The sequence below is a fragment of the Sinohyriopsis cumingii genome, chromosome 2 (genome assembly GCF_028554795.1).
Source record: "Sinohyriopsis cumingii isolate HCF-2022 chromosome 2, ASM2855479v2, whole genome shotgun sequence".
Taxonomy (NCBI): Eukaryota; Metazoa; Mollusca; class Bivalvia; order Unionida; family Unionidae; genus Sinohyriopsis; species Sinohyriopsis cumingii.
The window spans coordinates 53,948,464-53,974,732 of record NC_142962.1 but is presented as its reverse complement, the minus strand read 5'-3'; the positions used below and the strand labels follow the sequence as shown (position 1 = coordinate 53,974,732).

The 26,269-nt window shown below is 33.8% G+C and overlaps 1 protein-coding gene across 1 annotated transcript in view; it reads left to right on the top strand.

Annotated features, from left to right (window-relative positions):
* LOC149804877 (voltage-gated delayed rectifier potassium channel KCNH1-like) overlaps window positions 1–26,269 on the top strand; it is an 87,860-nt gene that overhangs the window by 29,066 nt on the left and 32,525 nt on the right. Inside the window, exons 2-3 of the mRNA XM_089945501.1 lie at window positions 20,475–20,705; window positions 25,946–26,074. Of these exons, the coding sequence (XP_089801627.1) occupies window positions 20,475–20,705; window positions 25,946–26,074 (360 nt within the window). The remainder of the gene's footprint in view (window positions 1–20,474; window positions 20,706–25,945; window positions 26,075–26,269) is intronic.

The following is a 26,269-nucleotide window of genomic DNA, read 5'->3' as shown; positions in this document are numbered from 1 at the left end:
AATGATAATATAATGTCAGAAACTTAATAGGTCGTTCTCATTTTGTTATCAGAAGGGCTTCAAAGTAAGCACGAACACTTGCTGTTCACATGGCAATAACACAGACTACATTTTATTCATTGTGTTCAATGTACAAGAATATTCAGTTAAAACTAATTAAGCATTTGGCAGCTGAGCAACGCCGGATTATGGTTAGCCGCCATCCGTTCCACCGTCAATCTACAAGAAAAAATCTTTTGTCTAAAAAGATATGACTATAGTGTCAACGATTGCATTCCAGCTAAGTTCGTATTATATTATCTTAAATATGAAAAAAATGCAAGAACTTTATTGAATAATTTCAGACTTCAAAACCTGTATGTGGCGTTCGACATTCCATATTTGTTTACATTGTTACGATGTCAATTGCCTTGTCCCACAGTGCTTAATGCATTGTCACTGCGGTGTTCGATTGATACAGAGCTGTTATTATATGACGATAAAGGTCGTAGATTAGAAATGTAAATAACACTGGTACAAGTAACTTAGTGACGTAAGAGCTCTTTGCACACGTGTATTTATTCCCATATTACCGAGCTTAAATTGAGACTCTACGTAAACTATCGTGTAATAATCAAAACAGAAGACTAACCGACCCCATACCGACCGCCCGCCTTTCTCCCTCTCCAGCGATTTATTTATGAAAGTATGTACCATGAATCGAAAAAATGGGAACGGTTTTATTTATTTAGTTCCTTAGATTGTATTCCATTTTGATGTTAGCAGAATAAATAAATACATAAAAATTTAATTGACTTTACGGTAAAGTCAACATATTTACGTTCATTATGTCGAAATTTGTATTTCGTATTCGCGAGAAAGTTTTAAATCATTCTCTCAGCACAGTCTGATTGTCCATTATCTCAAAGGAATAACTTTTTAATAAACATGGAAACAAAGCGTTGGCTGAACGTGTGCTTCGTGAAATATTTTATAAACAGTATTATTAAATTGCACATTACAACTTTGTGATTAATATATGGTTGGAAAACACATACCTTGCCAAATGTGGTCGAAATTATGTATGGCAAAAGGAATGGAAAATGGTCTTTGAACTGTGCTAAACCAGATTTTGAGCCTAAAAGAAAAACTATTTTGTCCTGAGCCTCACGACCCCGTTTACACATTTTGATAAGTTTTGACACTCAAAAATCTGGCGACCCTCCATAACGTCCTTGTGAGGTTGATTTGGGTCGCGTCCTGGGGGGTTGTGAACCACTGGTATTAGATCAGATGGGTTATAGTACTTGACTTGCCAGTTATATTGATTATGCTATTTTGCACAATGTTCTCGTGCAAATGATCGTTACGTAGATTGAGGAACGCGTCCTTAGATCACTTATGATAAGTACGAACAGAATAATTTCACTAAGGCTGATTCAAAGACTGTTTGATTTTCATGGTCTGCGAACAGTATATAACCGTTTCGCTTTGGAAGAAATACTGCAGACAAATATTACAATTTAAGAATTAAATCAGAAGTCTTCTCTTGGAATGCATGTTTTCGGTAACTAACAGCACCATCACCTCTGAATTGACCTATCGCCACTTGTCAAGCTTGCTGATCAATTAACCAATCAGCGAGCGTAAATTAGACACACCTCCAGGCATTGCTTTCTTCCGCCATTTTCCTCCGACAAGCTGATTGTGGCATAATGAATTGATTATGAAAAGTATTTACAAATTTTGCAATGATTTGTTAATTTTTCCATCGATAAGGGTGAAAATAAGTCAGTGGGCGCTTTGTGATTCTGACAGGTGATACCCAGATTGTCTAAATGGAGGAAATTCGATGGATAAAGACCTTTTTTTATGGTCGTGTGTACGATCAGCTGAATATGGAAACAACTGATAGCAATTACAACATGTTGATTGCACAAACGTATGTAGAAAGCACGCCCCGTGGATGGCTTGAAGAAAAAATAAAGAATTAAAATTGAAAAATATATGCAACAATAAACGTTTATAGAATATGAGTGGAGAACCCCATAACGTTCGGATTTGTATGTATTTCATTTTTCTTGTATAGTAATGACTGAACCCCAGACAGCATTATTTTAAAGTTTGAAAAGTTACATTTTAATGTTTGATTTTCACAAAAATAATAATGTATCACCTCGATTTTTCAGACACTTGAGTCACTCTTTACTTGCTCATTTGGCTGAAGAAGGGGTGGGGAAACAGAAATGTAACAATAAAGAAATACCAAAACAATGGTTTCAGATAAATATCGTCCGATATATTAAGCATGCATTTGTACATGTTAACATCAACAGAAGTCACTGATAAAAATTCCGTCCGACGAACACAGTAGAATTGTAAAATTATTATGTACAACAGTATACTTCTAAACAAGTATTATTTACGATTTTGTCATTAATTTTTAATTCATTTACTTCCTAGGCAGCATGAACATATGCCAGATAAAATTCACAAGAATAAGATTATATGCTAAATACTTTAGCATCTTTTGCAGCGAATTTCTTTGTACATGAATAAGTTCTCGAGCAGTTTTAAAATTGATTTTTTATTATTATTTAATAATAATAATAATAATAATAATAATAATAATAATAATAATAATAAATATCTTAGGTTATTACTAAACGAACTTGAACTACAAATATAAATATTGTCTACTGGCGTATTATTTACGCAACTTTGTAATGTTACATCTTTTAGAATAATACAAACGATTTTTTATAAACGCATAACTTTAACTGAAACATATTTTTTGAGAAATACTGCATGTTTGTCGGAGGTTAACATGTGGTCATAGTAGGCGTAGCAATCTATCATATCGCGTAAGGTCAACTGATTTATCGCATACCAATTTTATTAAGGCGTATTTCAGTACAGCAAGGAATGCGATAATCAGAATTTTGTTTCTAACTTTCAGATCAAAGATTCCGAATTCTTTCAATTAAAGATTATGACCAGGGTTGAGTAAACATCAAAACCACTAATAAACTGAAGGAGTAATGTTATTGATTATTGATCTTGGAACTCGTGAGCATTGTAAACATGAATAAAGCAGTTTCATAAAAACTATGAAAAACTTAAGAAGAAAAAAAAAAGAAAAAAGCTCGAACCATCATCATCGATTGGAACTTTTTTCCCTTAATTTAAATTTATATCCCATTTTTAAATTGGTTTGTTCCTGTTCGTTCTTATGGCATACATTATACGATGCTTTAGAAAGTTCGATTCAATAATATGCAAATATTTATCAGAATAAAGGTTCTTGATGTTATTACTAATATTACATACAAATTATCTCTGCTATTTCAAGTAAGATTTATAAAAAAACAAATAATCTTTTTTTACTGGCGTGTGTTTAAATTCTCAATAAGTGAATAATTGATTCGATGGTCATTCATTCATTCAATTATTACTGCAGAAAAGCAAAATTATATTAAGCTGTAGGTCTCATGTAGAACAATAATTAACTATATAAAATGTTGTTGTTTCCAAATCATACGCCGTATTGTTAATCTCCCGCTAATTTTATGTTTTGCAGCCATTTGCTATAAATTACGCAATGAAATCCCCACAGTGATGTATGGTGACAATATGTATATGCCACATAATAATTGTTTTCAGCGAAGTGTCCAAACGTTGCCCACGTTTGAAAAAATATCAACTTGAATTACAACTAAGAACAACATGTGACGACCGTAAATTGTCATGTCTGACAGAAGACACAGAGTGTAGAATGGATTTTAACACCCTAATTGATAAAATAACAAAATTCCATTTTATGTGTGACAATATTTATTACGTTCACAGTACTAAATGCATTTAACAGAGATAACATTTGCCTACATGCAACTCAAAGCAATGACCGTTTGATCGAAGCTGCAGCGGATACTTTTTTATTGCGTTCTTTGGTCCCCTCCAAAAGGAAGGAAACAAATAAAGCAAAATAAAACAAGACATTCCCTGTAAAAAAAGCAAAAATAACAGATAAAACCTCCAACAAACAAACAAAAACTTAAAAAAAAGAAAAACATATCCACCCACCCCCCGAAAAAAATCCCCAAACAAAACAACAACGGTTGAAATATTATGTCCTTTTTAATCTGGTCACATTTTTCAAACATAACTCAAGAACTGAGTCCATTTACGGTCTATGCCAGCTTATTTATTTATAAAACAAACCTCTAAAATGTTGTATCCCATTAACGACTACGGTCATCACGTGCGGACTTTATATAGTCTAACAGACGGCATATATAAGCTATAGTTTTTGTCCTTTTGATAATATCAGGTTTTCTATTTTCATTGATACCTTATTACTTTGTTCAAACCTTTTTCAACCATTTAATCACAGAAGGTACTAATTTGCTGGCCGGATTTAATTCATAATTGTTCGAAATGAGGCTCTTTCCTTGGCACGTGAAAACATTACGTTTTATTGTATTCTTTTTCTTAATTTCTGAAATAATACAATGGTAAGATTTCTTATAATCCATATCATAATGTCGTGGAAATAAACGTAAAATGCTAATAGCTACAAATATTAGGTTACAATAAAAAACAAACAACGAATTGGCAGTCTATAAAACGTCATCTATAATCATTTAAAGAAAAATGACCGAAAGGAATAAAATCCGAGTAAATTTTATCTTGAAAATAGTTAGAGAAATCGAACTGAAGCAGCAGTTTCTATTTACCTGAATGCCGGGGGGGAGGGGGCGTAATGATACATTTATGGATTTCTACATTTACGATCGATGCTTAATTTTGCATCGGTTTGGCCTTGACGTGTGATTTATAACTCCTCCATTCTGCAGAAAGATAAGAGTACAATTGTCAAAGCATCGTTTCTCAATAGCCCTTTAAATTTCTAAAACAGACATAATATGATACGTTTCCAAGCCTCCGTTTATCAAAAGAAAGAGGTCTTTTGAATTAGTAAATGTTTCGTACACCATGGTTAAACGTCATTAAGAAACTAAAAGTGTGATTAAAGTATGTGAAAGCCTGTTGTATTAAATCTTGCTTCATTTTCTATGCTTTTTATAGTGTACCATTGTGGTATCAAAACTCGGTTGTCATACGATATCGGTGTTATTTATTATTTCATTTGAAGAGATGAATAACTCATAATGTGTCATTGTAGCCAATCTAACTTCCGTCATCAACTCAGTCTTATATATATATCCGATATATTTTTAATTTTACTTCGAACAATTAAGAAATTAATGAATTTAGGTTTTTGCAAGACTATGGTTAAATCCCAAATGTCACCGTTATTTATTAATTTCACCATTCTCCATGTCTAACTAAAGTTTGGAAGGGAGTTTAAATAAGTTGTTAAAATAAGCTGTTTGATATGAACCGTTCTGTGAAATAATCAACATGTTAGGTTTAAACGATGTTAAAATATACAGATAAAGTTTAGAATTAAGAGGCGCAACCCTTAATCCAGTCAACAAAGTCGATCGTAATTCCGATCTTTTTCCGGAGTGCTCAAAAAATTGTTATGTGACACATCATACAAATTCCGTTAGCTACTAATCTAATAACAACAACATTCGCTAGTGGCACACAAATTGATTCGAGAGAGAATGAAGAGAGGCATGCTCGTATTTTTTAAGCGGATCGGACAAGATAATGCGCATTAAATAAAAATAAGTCTCGAGTGTATATTGGTGATCAGCTGGGGCGCCGGAAATTACTCAGTCCGACACAGCATGGTGTTAACTTCTTATGTTTACAGTGGTGACGTCATCGAAGCTTGTGTTGCAGCATTCCCCTGAAATCGATTCACCCACGGATGTCGCCGATCAACATCGAATTAATTCGTACATATGTGAAAAATAGATGGGTTTCTCAGTTCCAGGAAGAAATTACATGACTCATAATGTGATGAAATGTCGGTATTATCTGGTTTTAAAGGAACCCAGCGATGTTTAGGACCAATATCTTTCAAGATTCAGTATTATTCAGATGATTTGGCATGTACGACTTTTTTTGCACTTGGCGGCGGCATTGCGGTCCAAGCAAAATAAATTTTGAGACCTACATGAAACTTGTATGGTACGATGATAAATTATAATATAGATTCATGTTATTAATCTCACTTTCCCTGATTTATTGTGATCGCTGTAATCTAAACGTACTTTACCTTGATATACGTATGCTGCCGTCAGACAATAACCGCTCTATACGCAGAATTTCAAACATTTACCTAATTGGTGAAAACTCTGTTTTAATATTACACGAACGAGTCTCTAATGTTTGAGCTGTTGAAACATCAAATTTACACCATAAGGCAAGTAAGTATACTGGATTACATTCTGATAATCAACTTGTCATTATGAAATTTCAGTATAATATCCAATAGGTGCTTCATTCTGAGACTAACATGATGATCACATAGATAATAATGTCAATGCTTTGTAGCTCAGCAGTGGCTTACTGCGCCGTGAATTCTCCACGGAGCCTCTCCGGGCGAACGTGATCCTGCTACATTTGCAACTGTGTGGTGACATGGCGACAGCTAAAATAACCAATATACTTGTTTGATTTTTTGGAAAATGAGAAAATAAAATATATGTAAAATAAACAGAACTTCTAGTTTATTCTTGCAGAATGCTGCCATCTTACACGTGCTTCTGTTTGTTCTATATTTCTTACCTCTCATGTGGCATACATACCTGTGTGCTACGTTTTCGTTCTAAATAAAGTGTATATTGCGCTTACTAACTCTTAACTCCCTCGGCTACCGGACCCACGACTTCCACCCTCCCTCATTAGCTTTGATAAAAACATTATGCGACTATGCTTAGCACATTCTGAATGTGTCGTATTGAACATAGTGTATATTAATTGAGAGATTTTGTGAAAGAAATCAGATGATTAAACTTGGTTAAGTTATTGGTTGAAAAATGCCATGAAACTTATTTTCTGCTTGTTATTAATGCGTTGAAGATGCATCCCTACGTACAATAATGGTAAATATATGGCAATATAATAAAATTGTACAATTGTACAGTCTTCAAAGCCATAGTAAATTTAATCTTTAACCTGTTCATTGTAGCACAATATTTCTTCAAATAGAGCTTCAGCTGAATATTGTCATTGTAAAGAGTTGTCATTATGCCGTGCAATGTTAGGGTTTTCTGTCTTACCATAAGATAAAACAAGCATATTCACAAGTTTATGGGTTTATGAAACAGACTGAACAAATGACTTTACAGCTAACGTTGCAATACGTGTTTAACATTGTAAATATGTAACCTAATACAGTCGATATTTGTAAACCTGGAAAAACATGTAATTTGGACAAGCCTTAATTTACAGCACATTTCAAGAGAAAACAAAATGTGTTTCGTATGTAACATTTAAAATTTGTTTTCTTACAGAATTTTGATGCATTGTGATATTTAAAATTGATGTGGTCATATTTGTTTTTCTCGTGTAAATCCATACATATGCTTCGGAAATTTGGAAACGTGGCAGTAATTCAAATGAGATATCAACGGTATATAACATATATATTGCAGTGATAGATAATTTCCCATTATTAAGACATGACAGTTTAGATTCATTATTTTTTAGGGTTTAATGCCATTTTTCAGCACATGATAGGCCATCCTTGGCGACCAGTATATTTGGGACAGGAAGAACAAACGAAATCCCCGGGAGGAACCACCGACCCACGGGAAACTACGGAAGTTTTCGCATATACCTACATTGCTCGAACCGAGACTCAAACTCACGCGGATAGAAGTGAAATATATTAGTGACATGTAGAGGCGAGCGCCTTAGAAAACTCGGTCACTCGGGGCCCTCGTCAAAATTTAGGCCGAGGCAGATTTTAAGGTATTGTTACGACTCTAGGTCTTAATGCATCTAACAGAAAGAAGTGAAACCGTCACTTTAATTAAAATCAGCAAATTATTTTTTCTATATTAAAAGTGAAAATTCAAAAGACACTTACTGTATTTTGAATTAAATCCCAAACAATCCTGAATATCCTCTCACAAGCCCAAAAACATAGAATGTTCCGAATCAATCAAATTAGTCTTGAATGTCCTAGAGTACCTCAATGATGAAACCGACAATATCTTTGAATGAATTCACAATAATTCCAAATAATGTGTTAATCAAAAGTCAACGAGCACACCTTAATTCCAATGAATAATTTAAGTGAAACATTCCTCACTAATTATACAGGAAAACAACTGTTACTTCTTATCAAAATGGATTTCAGCAGACTGATCAAACCAAAAACGAATGATTTGTTTATCAGGTCCATATGTATACACACTTTTGCTTGACATATAACTCAATGCAGTATGAAGATTTCCAGCGAAACAATGTAGACTTACTCTAAGCAATACTGACTGTCACGTTTGCTCATCCCCAGTTCGTAAGTCGTGTATAAACTAAGGTGTTGGTACAAGCCATGGTTTGATATATGAACATTGCCGCAGGCTAACGTTAATCTCATACGCAAAGTTACCGTGGCCAGAGAGAAGATCTGGCACCTTAGATCGGCACAGGCGTTAGATCAAGCGTCTTCACACCAATGTGTTAAAGCTTAGTCATAATATCAGAAGAACAGAGAGAAGGACCGGGGCGTGTTCTAAATCCGTCCCCACGTGGACAGACAGCGAGAAGGACATTTTCCGCTAAGTTTGATTGGATCGGGTCAAAGCGACATCAAATATGAATTGTGATATCAATTTCGATCCGAATTATAACTTCTAACTCGCAAGCGAAAATATAGTCTCGCCTAGGAAGATTGCTGAGCAATATATGGTTACTCAGTGGAAGCCACTCGTAATTTGGCGGTAAAACGTAGAAAGGAGATTCTAAGGAAAGAAAAAGCTTCGTAAAGGACGCTTTTTGGGGGACAGAATGTCCGGTTAGTTAAGTCCCAAGTCTCTAAGAGGGAGACGGAAGTGAGACACTAGTAGAGCAGTCGGAGTCGACAAGTCTAGTCGGGGGAGACAGTCGAGGAGGAGGAGGAGGAAAAGGAGTCGAGGAGGAGAAAGAGGAGGAGTATAGAGAAATCGAGGAGGAGAAGGAATTCGAGGAATAGGAGAGAAGAATACACATATGAGTAGAATACAAGGATAGGTGGAAAGCTGTCTCATACTACTAATCAAGTGATGCAATAGGCTATCACAGGGTCGAGCGGAAGGAGAGTGCTTGGGAAATTTTAATCATTTGACCATTCAATCGTCTATAAATTGTCATTCGTTGAATTTCACATTTTTGTATCTTGTTACGTGTTTAGGCTCGAATAAATATAACACAAAAAAGAGTGAAAACAGCAAGCTTTGAAAAATATAATAATTTATTTCCATGGAAAAATACTGTAAAAACGAGGAAAGAAAATTACGGTTTTAAGAATTAAATCCAAAAACAATTCAAGAATAATCCACGAATAAATTTTTTGAAGTCCTAATAATGAAATGTTCTAATGATTTCAAGTTCAAGTCCTGACGAAGAATCCAAGATGGAAGACGATAAACGTATGCTGTAACCTTTAGTATCTTGAAGTCTACAGTTCCATGTAGAAACAAAAAATATCATTCTGGGCGCATGGGACGTAAATCCAATCAATCAATCAATCAATCAATCACTCCGGTTTTGGAAATCCGAATGAACTTTTATAAGAGCTGTCTTTGTTCAAGAATTTCGTATGAGCACACGTATATCTCAAGGAAAAAATAATTAATCCTTTTGAATCCAAGTAATTTGAAATAAGTCCAAACGACACAACACTTTCCAGTGTAAAAGACCAACTTAGAATATCTCTCCAAAACAAAGGTTATATCGTATTCTAAAACGCAGTTGCAAAAATCCCCAAGTTGCGAAATCGAAAAAAGGGGGAATCACGTGATCTTGTTTATATCAGATAGCCTAACATGAGCCTGACGGAAACCGATCATTTTAGTGTAAGAAATAAAATTAATTTTTTTTACATCTCAAACCACTAAGTCCCACCTTAACTTCTACAACAATCAGTCATTTTGAAATAAAAATAGAACTTATTTACGTGGCTACTACTAACTTTTAATCAAGTTCAGGATCCAGGTCAACACCTTGTGTTTACTAAAACGACGAGTCAAGGTCAAACTATAAGATCATAGCAAACATAACTACATTTTTTGACATATAATGAAATTGAAGAAAAAAGATTTTAAACCATACAAATAATTAAATGAGATATAATTATATCAAATATGCATAACACATCTCCCATAAAGAAAAGAAAGATTTATATGATAAAGCTTTCTTTTTACCACAGACTAACTATACATGAGGTTAAAAAGAACTCATATAAATTACATGAGTGTACATGAAATAATACATTGTTATACACAGGAAAGTGCGCTTCCTATTAAATTATATTTTCCCTTGATGTGCCTGATGTCAAGATGATATTCCTGTAACAACAAAATCCACCTAGATAGTATTTGATATTTATTTTTCATCTTGCCGATGAAAGTAAGGGGGTTGTGGTCACTAAACACAATAAAAGAAGAAGAAGCTGAACTAACGTAAACTTCAAAATGTTGTAATGCTAATATCAAAGCCAAACATTCATTCTCTATTGTTGAATAATGTCTTTGGATGATCAATGCCATTTTCATATTCTTGAAACAGAACTGCTCCAACCCCAACATCACTTGCATCAACAGGCAATTTAAAAGATCGGCTGAAATTTAGACCTATAAGAACTGGCGCGCTGTTAAGTATGACTTTCACCTTGTCAAAAGCCTACTGACATTTTCAGTCCAAAGGAACTTGTTTTTCTTACTCAATAAATTTGTCAGGGGTTCAGCAATTATATAAAAATTGGAACACAATTTTCGATAGTATCCGGCCACATATAAATATCGCAACAGCTGTTATTTATTAACAGGCACGGGAAATTCAGAGATAACCTTGACTTTAGCATCTATATGTTTAACTTGTACATGTCCCCCGATATGCCCAAGAAAAGTTACACTAGCACGGCAAAATTCACTTTTAGATAAATTAATTGTCAAACATGCATGAGTGAGTCTGTCAAAGAGTTTCCGAATTGTTGCTAAATGTTCTTTCCAGGTGTCGTTGTAGATGATAACATCATCGATGCAAGTATCACACTTGTCTAGACCAGAGGTAATCATATTCATGAGACGTTGAAATGTATTTGGCGATCCTTTCATCCCAAACGGCATTACTTTATACTGGTAACGAATGTCGAAATTTCCTTTGCACTTTCCGTTAGTGGAGTTTGCCAAAATAATTTCTGAAGGCCAAATTTGGTGACATACTTGGCATTTCCGATTTTATCAATACAGTCATCGATTCTTGGTAATGGGGAATGAATTCGGTTTTTGTTAGGCTATTCATCTTCCTATAATCAGGACACATACAGAAAGTTTTATCTGGTTTTGGAACAAGTAAGGATGGTGAACTCCAGTTACTTTTACTCGGCTCTATAAAATCTTTCTTTAGCAAATATTGAATTTCTTTTTGCAAGTATTCCTGTTTGAGAGGGTTCACCCTGTACGGGTGTTGTTTCACAAATTTAGAATTTGCAATTTTAATGTCATGGAACATTTTGTTGGGTCTTGTAGGAACATCTGGAAATAAGTGCTCATATTGAAATAATAAATGTTTAAGTTCATTTCTTTCTTGCTCTTGCAAATGCTGTTACAGAATCAGTTCACAAATCTTTTCTAGTCCAGATCTTTCATAATTTCTGAATTCCAAAGATTTGTCACTCCAATATCAATATAATCTGATGAGATTCCTTCACTTAAATCTTCACTGAGTGGGACAAGTACAACTAAATTAATTGTATGTTTAACCTGGCTATCTCTTCAATATACTCTTTTAGCATGTTAATGTGACAGAGCTGTTTTTGTTTACGTCTTCCAGGAGTATTTATGATGTAATGTAAATATTTTATTTTCCCGTTAACTGTGTAGGGACCATGATACTTGGCCTGAAGAGGATTTTGTGGTATGGGCAAGAGAGCCAGGACTCTATCACCAGGTTGAAAGCTCCTTTCTTTCGAGTTTTTATCATATCTTGACTTCATTTTGGATTGAGTTGATTGTAGATTTGCTCTTGTAACCTCACAAGCATTTGACAACTTATATTTAAAATTAGAAACATAATCAAAAATATTAATTTCAGAATCTTCATTAGAAAGAAGTTTCCCTTTCAATAACTTCAATGGTCTACGCACAGTGTGTCCAAAATCCAGTTCAAAGGGACTGAAACCTAACGATTCGTGAACTGATTCCCTAACAGCAAACAATAGAAAATGAATGCCTTCATCCCAATATCAAAACAATATGATCGAATCATATTTTTCAAGGTCTGATGGAATCTTTCTAATGCTCATTGGCTGTCAGGGTGATAGGCAGAATATTTGAATTGTTTGATGCCTAATTCGTACATAAGTTGCTGGAAAATTCCAGACATGAAATTTGAGCTTTGATCAGACTGGACAGATTTGGGAATGCCAAATTGAGTAATAAAACTGTATCAATGCCTTTATTAATGTTTTAGATTTTATATTCCTCAAAGGAATTACCTCTGGAAACCTTGTTGACGCACACATAATTGTCAACATGTAGTGTTTGCTTGACTTGGTCTTAGGTAAGGGACCAACACAATCTACCATAGTTATACTAAACGGTTCGTCAAAGACAGGAATAGGTTGTAGATGATCCTTAGGTATTTTCTGATTGGGGTTTCTACCTTTTGACAGGTATGACAAGATCAACAGTATTTCCTAACATCACTTATGAAATTTGGCCAATATAAGTGGGTTAAGATTCTTGTGATACGTTTTATTGATCCCTAAATGACCAGCCAAAGGAGTTTCATGGGCCAGACTAAGTATTTCCTGTCTGTAAGGTTTTAGAACTACAAATTGATAGTTCACTGACCATTCGTCATCAGCATATACATCGTGAGGCCTCCGTTTTCTCATACGAATTCCCTTTTAAATTAAATAAAAATCATGAACTTCGGTAGCTTCAGTTTCACTAATGGTCTTTTGAAAGAAGCATAAGATCTCATGATCTTTTTCCTGTTCAAAGACAAGTGATTGTCGTTTATCACCATGATGAGAATAAAGAGAATGAGTCGTTAAAAGAGGATCACTGTGATCAATATCTTCTGATTAATTCAAACAAGGAATGAAAGTAACCTCATAAAAATTCTGACCAGTACATGCGTCAGCTAAAGGAATACTTTCCTTGCTTATCATCATTCTCAAAACCTTTCTTTGCCATAGCTCTGGTAACTACACAAGCTTGGAATAAATTAGGGAATTCTTTTCAATTGGATCGACTTTCGCGGCCACGAAAAGCTTGTCAGTTACAAGTGGATTAACCACAAACGTGTCTCCAGCTAGATGGTTGCCTAGTAATAAATCAATGCCCTCAGACACGGTACCAACTGTCACGGGTCCTGAGATTAAGTCTGATGACAAATTTACACAATGGAGAGGAACATTATCAAAGCCGCACTCTACTCCCTGATTAAGAACACTCTCATTAGTTGAAGACTTCGCCGAAAAACGCAAAGTATCTGACAATAAAAGACTCTGAGAAGCTCCTGTGTCCCTTAAAATTTTAATAGGGTTAGGATTGACCGAATCAGTCAAGAGTGGTATAGAACCCTTCGATATGAATGGTTTATAAGTTTCCATAATAAAATCAGACTGGGGTTTATTAGACCCAACAAATGTATTTTCAGTACATGACCGTGACAAAGACCTCTTAGAAACAAGAGCATTTGGAATATGTCTGTCTTGATTCTGATAATTTTTTTTTAAAAAATTGTAGCAATCAGAAATAACGTGTCATTTTCTTCTTGCAATATGTACACGTAGAAAGAAACAAGGATCTTAAATCAAGCTTATCAGAAGCTTGATATTTAGATGTTCTGCCGGTTTGAGTTTTCGAAGATCTAATTGTTCCTGGGTAGGATTTTAAAAAAAAGATTTCTACTTTTAAAGATATTTAGAAAAATCTTGTACATTTCACTAAAAAATGTTGAAAAAATAGGGGAATTCAAATTTAAAAAACAAAGTTTTCTGAAATATTCTAGCCAAAATTCAAAATAATCCCTTTTACAAGCGCCCAGTTTTTATGTCCACGAGATCTCAAAAGCCAATTAGGTTGAGTCGAGTGCGAGTTTGTACATCAAACTCGAGTTTAGACATCAGTTTCAAGGTTTTACTTCATTTCTGACTCCAAACTCGAATTTGAGATTAAAAAATATCGAATCGCGTTAGAAGTAAACTTCAAACTTACGCAAATACGGCAGTGTAACCAGACACAGACGCTGTAGTGTGGTTAAAGAGCGCTCTGATATTGTCGTTTTAACATGAAACACTCTTCAAGGCAACACATGAATGCACATTTAATTAGCACAGTTTATGGCATACTGGAAAAGTCGTTCTTTTTTAAAAATAGTGACTGGTGGATAAAAGTTCTCAGAATGTCTGTACGTTTACTCGTAGGGGTGGAACAATACATTTTTATCCTGTGAAATATTATTCAGTTTAAGATTAATACTTAAGAAAGCACCGCTGATTATGAACTACAAACAAATCAGCTTAGGCGTAGCTTTGTCTGCCTTTTTCAAAAGGGTAATAAAGAAAACTTATTTACAACTTTCGTAGCAGGTGACTGTAGGATACTATTCGACTCTGTAGGTCTTTTGAAGCGTAAGAAATGTCCAGAAGTGGTTAGAGCAAATAAGCGTATTTTAAAGTCATTTAATATCACATACCGTATATTATGTAATATGTTCCAAGCCTCGTTCTCATTTTGCAACATTCGTATACGTTCATTGTTATGGCTGGTTTGCCACATCACGTGATTAAAATAATATTCTTTGATTGGTCTTTAGAACTAACTCGTGGAAATATATTAGTATAATCATGGGTTATTTTCGACGGACTCTGTGATCTGCTATATAAGATACATTTGAGATCTCATTCTGTATCGACGAAAAGAGTCATTAGAAACAGTACAAATAGCACGTGATCGATATCATAAAAAGTGCTGTCACGGTGATAAATTTGTTAAATGTAGATATTGAAACAGACGGTTGATTTTGAGAACTTATGTTTTCTTTTGTGATGTTTTTCAGTAATGTCTGGCACTGTCAAGATTCACCGTGCACACTCAGCACTCTTATAGTGTTCTGAATGTGAGATGCCTGTATCATACGTATTATATGTAAGAATTGTTGTTTTTTTTTACTATCAACTTTGTCTGCTACGGCCAACGGAAATATTTCCGCAAACTTTAGCCCCTCCGTGTGAGTTTCATTTTTAGCGATTAATGCATAGGATTGATTTTATTACCTTCTCCCACATGTAAGAAGAATGGAATTAATCCATCTTTGATCAGCCGTCGGCTTTCTCACGGGACCTAATATTTAAATGAGGTATAGATAGCTGTCGTTATTATATTATATTTGCCTATCTCAATTTGAGGAGATTATTGAGAGGTTTAAGTTGGTTTGCACATTACTTTCCTCTTAAATACTTCTCCAGCTTTGATTCAGAAGATTTCATGATTAGCTCTGAAATCGCCAGAACTAATGGCGTAACTAAGAACCAGTCATTAATTGTGAGATATGGAGGATCATCAAGGCTTTGGACAGTATGAGAAAGAGTGCAGAAGGATTAATAGTGGTTTATAGCGCAGATTATTGCGTCTGGCGTGTATAAGCGAGATAATAAACTGTTCTGGTACTCGAGAAACAATATTGCAGTGATTTATGATGATTCCAGAAGAGCGCTTGTATAGCATAGTTCAGTAGGTCCGTTAAAAAATATTGGACGTTGAAAAATTATATAAGTGAAGGTTTAGGCTAACCAGTAATGATATAAACTTTGAAGGCAAATGGGATTGCTTTGGGCATTTAATGAATGTATATTCCGTGGAAATAAAAGTAGAAGATTGAATCCATTTTTAGGGGAAAGACGAATCAAAAGAGTTCATGTGACAAGGCACGTTATATTAAACGAACATGATTCATTTTTTAAAAGTAGATTTCTATTAAAAGAAAACACCACTGATGTAAAATCTTGAAATACAAATCTGTTGAACCGGCGAGTTGCAAACATATACTATGAGACTCTAAAAATAAAACTATGGCAATACTAGTTTTATAAACATTTACCTACCGAATGATATAGTAAGAGTTTCTGGGGTTATTGAATGGAACACAAACCGGTAATTGACCTTTATGATTGCAATATGTCGGGACGGTTTATTCTCGCCTGATCATTTTAGTTCAGGTCACTTTTTATATTATATATTATTGTTCCCCTTGTTGCGGTTGTTGAGCAGGAACATTTGATATACAAACATGCAGTCTTTTCAACACATTTTCTTTTTTTTTTTTTGTCATTTACTGTGATCAGTCATTACCTTTAGAGTCCCCGTATCTTTGAGCCGCGCTGTGCCCAACAGGTGGACTGTATCGATTGACTAAATTTCCAGGATTGACAATTCGCAAATTAGCAGAAGTTAGAGTTTATAGTAGAACTTTTTATTAAGAATATTTTTTCTATGGAAAAGATTCAGATTTAAAAAAAAAATAATCATAAGAAAATCAACTTAATGCATGTATTATGTTGCTTGGAAAGAACACGTATTTCAGTATTTGAATCATTAATACTCTTGGATACAGTTCTTACTCTATTCAGTTTTCACATCACTCATTCAAAATAAAACCCTCAACAACTAAAACAACAAAAAAAAAAAAAAGAAAAAAAAAACAGCTGTCAGTTTCATAAATTATAATAAAAGAAGTTCCGCTAATAAAAGTTGCCTTTATTCATAAAACCCAGGTGCCTTTGTTCAGGATTTATAACTTGTAATCAGCCGTTTCATCTGTTTTACCGTATTCGACCACAGTAATTATGGTTAGTTTATAATACCATTTATCATATTGATTTTATATTCATATCATCATGAAAATCTAGATTGATCAACGATGTACTTAATTAGTGACTAATGGTTACCAAAAACGTTAAATTAGAAAGATTTGATTGATTAAAGTTTTTAATTTTTTTCAAATTGTTTTTTTATGTATTTGTTGATCTAGTTTATATTGGTGAGCCAGACGAAACTTAAAGGATGAGAAATAATGATATTTTGTTTCATTTAATTATAACTTAAAGATCATAAAACTCTAATTATTCTGTCTCATGTAGGCGAGAAGCAGATACAAATGAAACTTACCGAACATATTCCATTATGTAAGTATACACATCTAGGCAAGAGGTATATACAAAAGCATTTATCCGAGCTCACCCCAATAATGACGTATTCATATATAGGCGAGAGGAAGATACCAAAGCAATGTACTGAACCAACTCCATTATAAAGGTTTACACATGTTAGCAAGAGGTATATACAAAAGCAATTTACCGAACACACTCCATTGTAACAGTGTACAAATGTAGGCGAGAGGCTAATACAAATGAAACTTACCGAACTTATTCCATATGTAAGTATACACATGTAGGCAAGAGGTATATACAAAAGCAATTTACCAAACCCACTCCATTATAACCGTATACACATGTAGGTGAGAGACAGATACAAAATCAAGTTAACGAATCCATTCCATTATGAAAGGGTACACATGTAGGCAAGAAGGATATACACATGCAATTTACCGAACCCACTCCAATTTGAAATTATAAAAATGTAGGAAGAGGTATATACAAAAGCAATTTACTGAACCCACTCCATTACGAAATTATATAAATGTAGGAAGAGGTGTATGCAAAAGTAATTTATCGAATCCGCTCCATTATGAAATTATAATAAAAGTAGGAAGAGGTATATGCAAAAGCAATTTACCAAACACACTCCATTATGGAATTATAAAAATGTAGGAAGTGGTATAGACGAATTGCAATTTGCCAAACCCACTTCATTATGAAATTATTAAACTGTAGGAAGAGGTATATACAAAGCAATTTACCAAACCCACACCATTATAACAGTATACACATGTAGGCGAGAGGCAGATACAAAAACTATTTACAGAACTCACTCCAGATGAAAGTATACACATGTAGGCTAGAGGTATATCTACAAACAATTTACCGAACCCATTACATTGTGAAAGTATACACATGAAGGCAAGATGTATATGCAAACAAAACTATTGAACTCAATCCATCATACAGGTACGGACGTAGGCAAGATATATGCATAAAAAGAATTTACCGAACCCACTCAATTATAGAAGTATATGCATGCAAGCAAGAGGTATATAAAAAAGCTGTTTACTCATCCCACTTCATCAGGCAAGAATATTCGTGTAGGCAAGAGGTATATGCAAATAAAATCATCAGCTTAAACAAATGCTGGTATTATGCATATTTTCTGTTCACATTTTAGGTGTACAAGACATGCCCATAGTACATGAATATAAATTTCAGCATTAATTACTAATCACAAGCATGTTTTAATACATAGTTTTGCTTTGAGAACATATTTCTGAATATCCTATTCGAATAGTCTAATTGTTTATTTATTTATTAAATATTTCCAAACTAAGGAGTAGCTATATAAATGTAAAACTTTAAAATAGAGAGGTACTGAAACAAAGTCTTTAAATTGTATATACTCTACTCTCTACAGTTATTTCTGCATGATACCCATATGAAAGGGAGGTAATCATGCTTTAACTTTACCAAAACGAAAAATCCCAGATCATAATTATGAGTTCTACATGAATATCTTAATCTTGTCAATAGATTAAAATATCCCTAGTTCTTTGTCCTCTTCAAAACCGATACATTTAAATCGTACAATTAAAATATAATTGTTTTAGGAAAAGCTTTACTAGAAATATTAGTTCAAAATTATTTTAATAATGTTTGAATTTCCAGCAAGAAGAGTTTCCAAAAGATCTAAATCTTAATGGAATAAATTTATAAGGAATTCGTTTCTAAATGAGTAATGTGGCGGTGCGGCAGAAATAGACTCATTCTTGCGAGCATGACCTATGCATTGTAAAAGATATTTCTTTATTGGTAATACCTTTGAGGAAATTTTAATTTATGGTCAATGCCAAGTGGAATAATTGGAATGAATATGGCATGTTTTGACTGATACATTAAGGTTGATCCAAACTGACACACATATAACAATTAACCAAATACGTGATCTATAATATTCCATACTGAAAACATGAAGCATTTAAAAGTGTTATTGGCATAGGCAAGTTCTATCATCTTGCAAAATACAGCCAGCTCTTGGAGGATAAAGTTTTATTCTTTATGTACAGTTGCAAAATATTTTCGCGTATTAAACTTAATAAGCATTTTGACTAGTCTGAATAGGTGACATCTTGTTGTACTTTCCTCTTGTAGGTGATGAACAGGCAAACACAGTCCCTATACCTTCATAAATCAATGCTTCTAAATCTCTCGAGTCAGATTTACCTACCGCTACTCAGTCATGCATTAAGCTGGCCTGCCCGTAGCTTTTTCGCTAAATCTTCGCACATGTAATCAAGTAGTTCGTACACCATTATTGGTACGGATATGCCATTTTTTATTTGTTTAGTTTTATGGGTTTTGATATTACAAGTATTGTTTTTGTTGATCTCTATCCGCTATGGCTATTGAGGCACCGCTACCCTTGAGAGTTGCTGGTTCCTGGCCTGGTGATAAACATGCCAAAAGGGACGCTAGCTACTTGCCTACAAATACGAAATAGTGGGGAAAACAATTATCTAAAAATTCTCAACTTTATATCGATATAATGGTTGGTGATTCTAATATTCCCTGTTCTCTCCGTCCTATTGAATTTCCTTTTGTTTTATGATTTCCGTTTGTAGATGTGTGTTGTTTTACATCAGATCATCATCGTTAGCAATATCATCATCTTAGTTTTATACATTTTCATAATGATTATGATGATAACGACGACGACAACAACAACGACGATGATCAACTACTGCATCCTCTTACTTGCTAATAGAATAAAAAATATGGCACCAACAATGACTTAAATACAGGAAATAACTGATTTCTAATTATATTTTAAGCAAAAGCACTGTTCTCATTAAAAGACCCCAAAACTTGCATGTGATGATATACAAAAACCACAATAACAAAACTTAGCCCACGTTCGCTATCAAGATATTAAGACATGCATTATCTATCAAAAAAAGAATATTTGCAATAGTTTTGCAATGAAAAGAATTGCAACTAAAATCCATTAGCAATTAAATGATTTTCCGTTACTATTATTCTCACCTGTGTACCATTGCATAAATAGGCCGATCAAGAAACTGTAACTGTATACAAAATATTGTCCATCGAGGGTAGGTTTTATAGTTCTCAGTGCATGTCAGCAAATAATGTCTTTCTTTTACCTCACGTGACCATGTTATTTTTCTTACAGACAGCAGTTTTCTGTTGGCGAACGCACGGATTGTTGACTACCCGATCGTTTACTGCAACGATGGTTTTTGTAAGCTGTCGGGTTTCAGTCGGGCCGAAGTGATGCAAAAGAGCAGCACATGCAGTTTCATGTATGGCGACCTCACAGACAGTGCTGCAGTGACAAGAGTGGAGGATTTCTTTGAGTCCATGGAACAACAGCAAGTTGAAATTCTTCTGTATAAGAAAAACCGTAAGTTTATTTTCAAGCCCATCTTTCATCGAACGTCTTAACTTTAGTACGTACCCAACTTCGAATCTTGTCCCAGTGAAATAAATGTTGATTTCTTAGATTTACGGTTTTTTGGGTGCTATGTATTCCAAGTTTCTTGTCATAAAATAAACTTGATGTAGTGTTTAAAAAAGTAGGCAAAATAATGTGATATAAAAAGGAGCCGGGTATATACTGAACGTTGTTTCGTCAAGCGTATAGGTATAATTATTATTTTTAATTTCATGAACCTTGTAGGGATCACGTTCAACATTTTTAAAATTGCATTATACTTAATGCATATATATATAAAATTTGTTTTATTTAAGGTATGTTAATAAAGTTATTTTTATCCAATTGGTTTGTGCATTATATGGGGGAAATACTTATTTACCGCTGCTGCTGCTCCGTCAGATTAATAAACATTAAAATATAAGAAAAATAAGGCAAGACTAGACAGAAATGCACACTGGTTTTATTAAATCTGTAAATTTGGCTATTGAAATCTTTTTTCGTTGACAGTTGCATGTGAAGCAATCTTCCTTTATGGTACCGGTTTATGGATGGTGGTACTGTAAGAATATTTTTTTTTTGCATTGTACGCAACGCACTGTCTTTTTTTTTAGTAAAGCGACATATAAAAGGACATTTTGCGATCAACGGTCACGTAAATGGGGGTCTGTTGTTATCTATTATTTTCTGAAGGGCAAATGAACTAGACAGTGATAAAAAGCAAAACAATATGTCATCAATTTTAATGGCAGATTGTATCCAACCTGTTAAAAATTTATACAAAGTTATTTTCAAAATGCATGTTAAAATCATTACGAGAGTTACATTAATTATGGGTTTAAATTATCAATTAAGTTAGGAAATATATATATATATATATATATATATATATATATATATATATATATATATATATATATATATATATATATATATATCTGTTTAATTTCATTCCCTATTTATCCTTATCTGATTTCTGAAATACATGTTTATGTCAGCATTCACTTTTCAGGCTATTAGTTCAGCATATATATTTAGTAAGCTTATAAACTTTTAAAAATAGCATTCAACAATTTTTGTTAATAATGCGGAAATTGCCGTTATTTGCCATTACGAAACTTTCACTGTAATTAGCAGAAATAGGATATAGATCATTCCTTTAAAAAGAGGTAACTCCGAATCAATGTAAATTAAGGTAGCTAGTTTCAGAAATTGGCCATAGTCTGTCTGCAAAATATTTTTTACAGTGGAAAGGATTTTCCTTCGGCGTCGGAGAGGCAAACGCTAGGACCAATCCATAACTTTGACGATACAATTTTATTTTCTTCGTGCTGATATAAAGACTGCCTAATGTGTCAATTTAAATTAGTAAACATCTTTTTCTCGAAACAGTGTTTATGTTCAGAAGGTGTTTGTCATTATCTTTGAATAGTCAAAACACTTGTATAACTGTTACACAAAACACGTATGTATGTATGTATGTATGTATGTATGTATGTATGTATGTGTGCACATATGTATGCATGCATGCATGTATGTATGTATGTATGTATGTATGTAGGTATGTATGTATGTATGTATGTATGTATGTATGTATGCATATACATTGGTGTAGTTTGAAATACTCTCTGAGTCCCAGAACATGACATATCTACTGACCTAGCTCTTGTGACCCTATCAATAATTGGAAACTCGTATGAAATTTAATATAAAGTTATTTCATTGATACGTATACAATAATAAGCACTTTGTTTTCAATCTATTTATGTTTTTACCATTCTTAGACTAATGCCTCAGCGCGAATGGGATTTAAAGATGTCAAGTTTTTCACAGACCCTAGTTCTTAAAATAGAGCCTATTGATTGTGTCGTTTTGTACGCAGATGGTCATCATTGTTAATTGTCATTCTGCATTCTAGTTTCTTCGTTTCGTTTCTAATGAAGCATACGTTAATAACGTCAAGCAAAGGTGAAGATGGATTAAACTTCCTCTCTTCTGTCTTGATGAAATTAGGTTTTGCTAGGTTTCATGGGGATTATTTAGATTGTGTTATTGATTTTTCTACCTCTACTTCGATACTAGGCATCTTACCTGTATCAGAGAATCGACCACCAGCTAAACTGCCGTGTATCAAAAAGCAGTCAGTCTAAAAATATGGCTGCCGTTATTTGATATAATGGTTAAAGTAATGGGTTTGAAGATGAGATTGCTACCTGGATCTTTTGTCTTAAAATCCATTTTTAGTATCGAGATAAATTGCTTATATTTGTTTATTTATCCCATAGGCTATTAATCTACAACTGTATCAGGGTGAAATGCATTAGTCTTTATTATATGTTTAATATAAATTTAACATCATCCACAGAATACCAGGCGTCTAACACATCCACAAGCGCACACAATCACACAGATAATTAGAGATCAAACAATCTGTAGTCTATTTGAGGTGAACGTATTATAATGGGATATTATTTTTCCTTATATTAATTTTTCTAAGCACCAATTTAATTCAGGAAAAGTGCAGATGGCCCGATAAAAAAAAAAACAGAAAGTACAACTGATTTAGAAATGAAGATAATAACAATATATAAGTTCTCGTGGCTTTACATGGAAACATATTGTCTGTCTGTCCGTCTCTGTGTGATCGATCGTGTCTTCCATTGCATTATATGAACATAAATCTAGCCAAATACTCGCACTATGAATTTTAGGCTGAAGAAAAGTTATATGATCCTCTTCAAACATTCATTTTAAGGTAGCATTGACTGAGTGATCGCCATTCAGTCTGATATACAGTTATTATATCCCAAATAGTCTGCTATGAGCGTTTTAGTTGCAGCAATTCGTTTTCTCTTGAGATTATACCAATTTAAGTTAGACCAAGGAAAAATATGCACTCGACACCAAAAGAATATATTCACATTTAGGACCAGAATGAGAACCACGCAGATGAAAGAGATGGATTTTTTCTTTTACATTAAAATTGGTCGCTTGTGAAATATTGAAGTCTTTAATATTTTGAAAAATAAATATTTTGTGTAGCTAAAGATCCAAGCAAACACAAACTGCTTAATATTGACAGGTTGGTATGCATTTTCCTGCTCTATACTTAGTTCAATACATATTCCATAGCAAAGGCCATAACACAGACAAGTAAAAATATATTGGCACAAATTGCCGATTATAATAACTGAATGAGGATATATGAGGTTAGACCACCCGGCCACTTGGGGCCCCGTTAGGACTGGTCGGCTGGAGTCAGGATAATGTTAGTGGGTGGAACATGATGATAACTATCTGCGGCATGATGCCACTATGCTATGGAGGCAGGGGTCAGTTTTTATGCACATACTTAATGTTGCATATACCTGCCTAATATAAAAATTCTTTAAAAAAAAAATAAAATACAGAGTGAGGTCAAAGAGGTCCATATGTTTGGATAGGTATAATAAAGAAACACATAATATATATATATATATATATATATATATATATATATATATATATATATATATATATATATATATATATATATATATATATATATATATATATATATATATATATATATATGTGTGTGTGTGTGTGTGTGTGTGTGTGTGTGTGTGTGATTGGGATTTTTAACGTAGATTTAATAATTTTCAGTCAAATATGGGTCCATCTGTCGTCCCTGTCCATGCTGGAACTCGTATACTGCTTGATTTATTAACATCAAACTTTCACATCAAACTTTAACATTAAACTTTCACTAGGATAAGCTTCGGATTAGCTGCACTGAATAAATAGATAAAAACAAATAGAGAACTATCCTGTTGTTATTTTGAGAGAGAGAGAGAGAGAGAGAGAGAGAGAGAGAGCATAAACTTTCAATCTGTCACACTTTGAGATGATCCCCATGGTCTCATTACAGAATAAGTCAATTGCATCATCCATTTCTCTAATACTGCGTATAAAAGGGCTTTACTTCAAGGAGGACATATTACTATGAATCAAACCTATTTCATCTCATTGGCGACATTAGTAGGTAGTCTTTTATTATTACACAAAATAATGTGAGAGCATGATCATCCACTCACGCCGTTTGCGTTTTAAAGTAAAACTTTTGATTCGTCACGTGACCATATTACGAGTCGACAAGCTCTGTTTTTATACGAAAAAGCCATACATCATACGTTGAAGCATTGGGGTCTTTAGACGCGCTTTGCAGCCTTTTACACCGAAAACAGGACAACCTTCAATATTTTCCAGACTTTTGAATCTAACGGAAAAATGAAGGAAAAGTAAAATTGTTAAGATTTTAAGTAGTAACGCACCTTTAATACATATTCTCCTGTATGATATGCTTCTAGTTTCCTTTCATCTTTAGCGAATGCTGCTTTGTACCAAGTACTTTGTCGGTTAAAAAAGGAAAAAAAAAAGACCGTGGGCGGCGATATCATAACCAAGATTCATACTTAGGTACACCGTCATGTATATATTAGGACATACCTTTTCATCAAGGGTTTCTTTGATTTTCACTTTTACTTTCATATTATCATGGTAACAGGAATTCTAAAGAGAGTCTTTCATCGATGGAGCGTCTACAGCTACGTTTATCATAAATTGCAACAAACTCTGTTTACAAGGCTTCTAGTGTGGAATACCGCAACAATTATCTCGTCTGCCTGAATATGCCTGGAATGTGTCGCTCGAGAACTCATAAATAAATGTTCCTTTGCAATTATTATATTGAAATGAAGGTACAGTAAGTGACGATCAAAAGTTGAATATTTCTTCTGAAAAGTCGCTACTCAAAGAAATTCTCTCTCGATCTGTACTTGCCTGTCTGATGGGGGAGTAAGCTAGGAGACAATTTCCTCTAACTGCTGTGCACTATCGTTCTCTGTTTTGACTTCGATATAATACCGCTATTAAAGTTGTGTACTTTTTATTTTCTAAAAGAGTATTTACTCACCCTTCATAATTCACTTTTTTGCAGAGCAGGAATGAGCATGCATTTGGCAGTTGAAAATAGTAATTTCTTCTTCAAACGATGCCATAATAGCGTCGAAAGGGACACACACTATGAATACGAGGTATAAAAGGAACAATGAAAGTTACATGTATGCATATGGAATCTATACACTTGCTTGTCGTTTGTAGTTTGATTCGTTCTTTCTTCTCGTATGAGAATCATCATCAAGCTATTGTTTTTCTTAATATTTTTTCAGGATCGCCATTATGGCTGATACTGCACATAGCACCCATAAGGAACGAGAAAGACCAGGTGATTCTCTTCCTGTGTTCATTCAAAGACATCACGGCCTTGAAGCAGCCAATAGACGACGACAATGCCAAAGGTATAAATTCGAAACTCAAGAATTTTATGTATCCGAATAGCATTAAAAAATGTTACAAATGCAAAATGGAACGAGAAAAACTATTGTTGAAAATATGTTTTCTACATCCAATTTAAAATATTATTATTGATAAGAACAGCACATTAGTAAAAACATAGATATTGATAAACATACACGTATGTTTTTGCGTGCTTC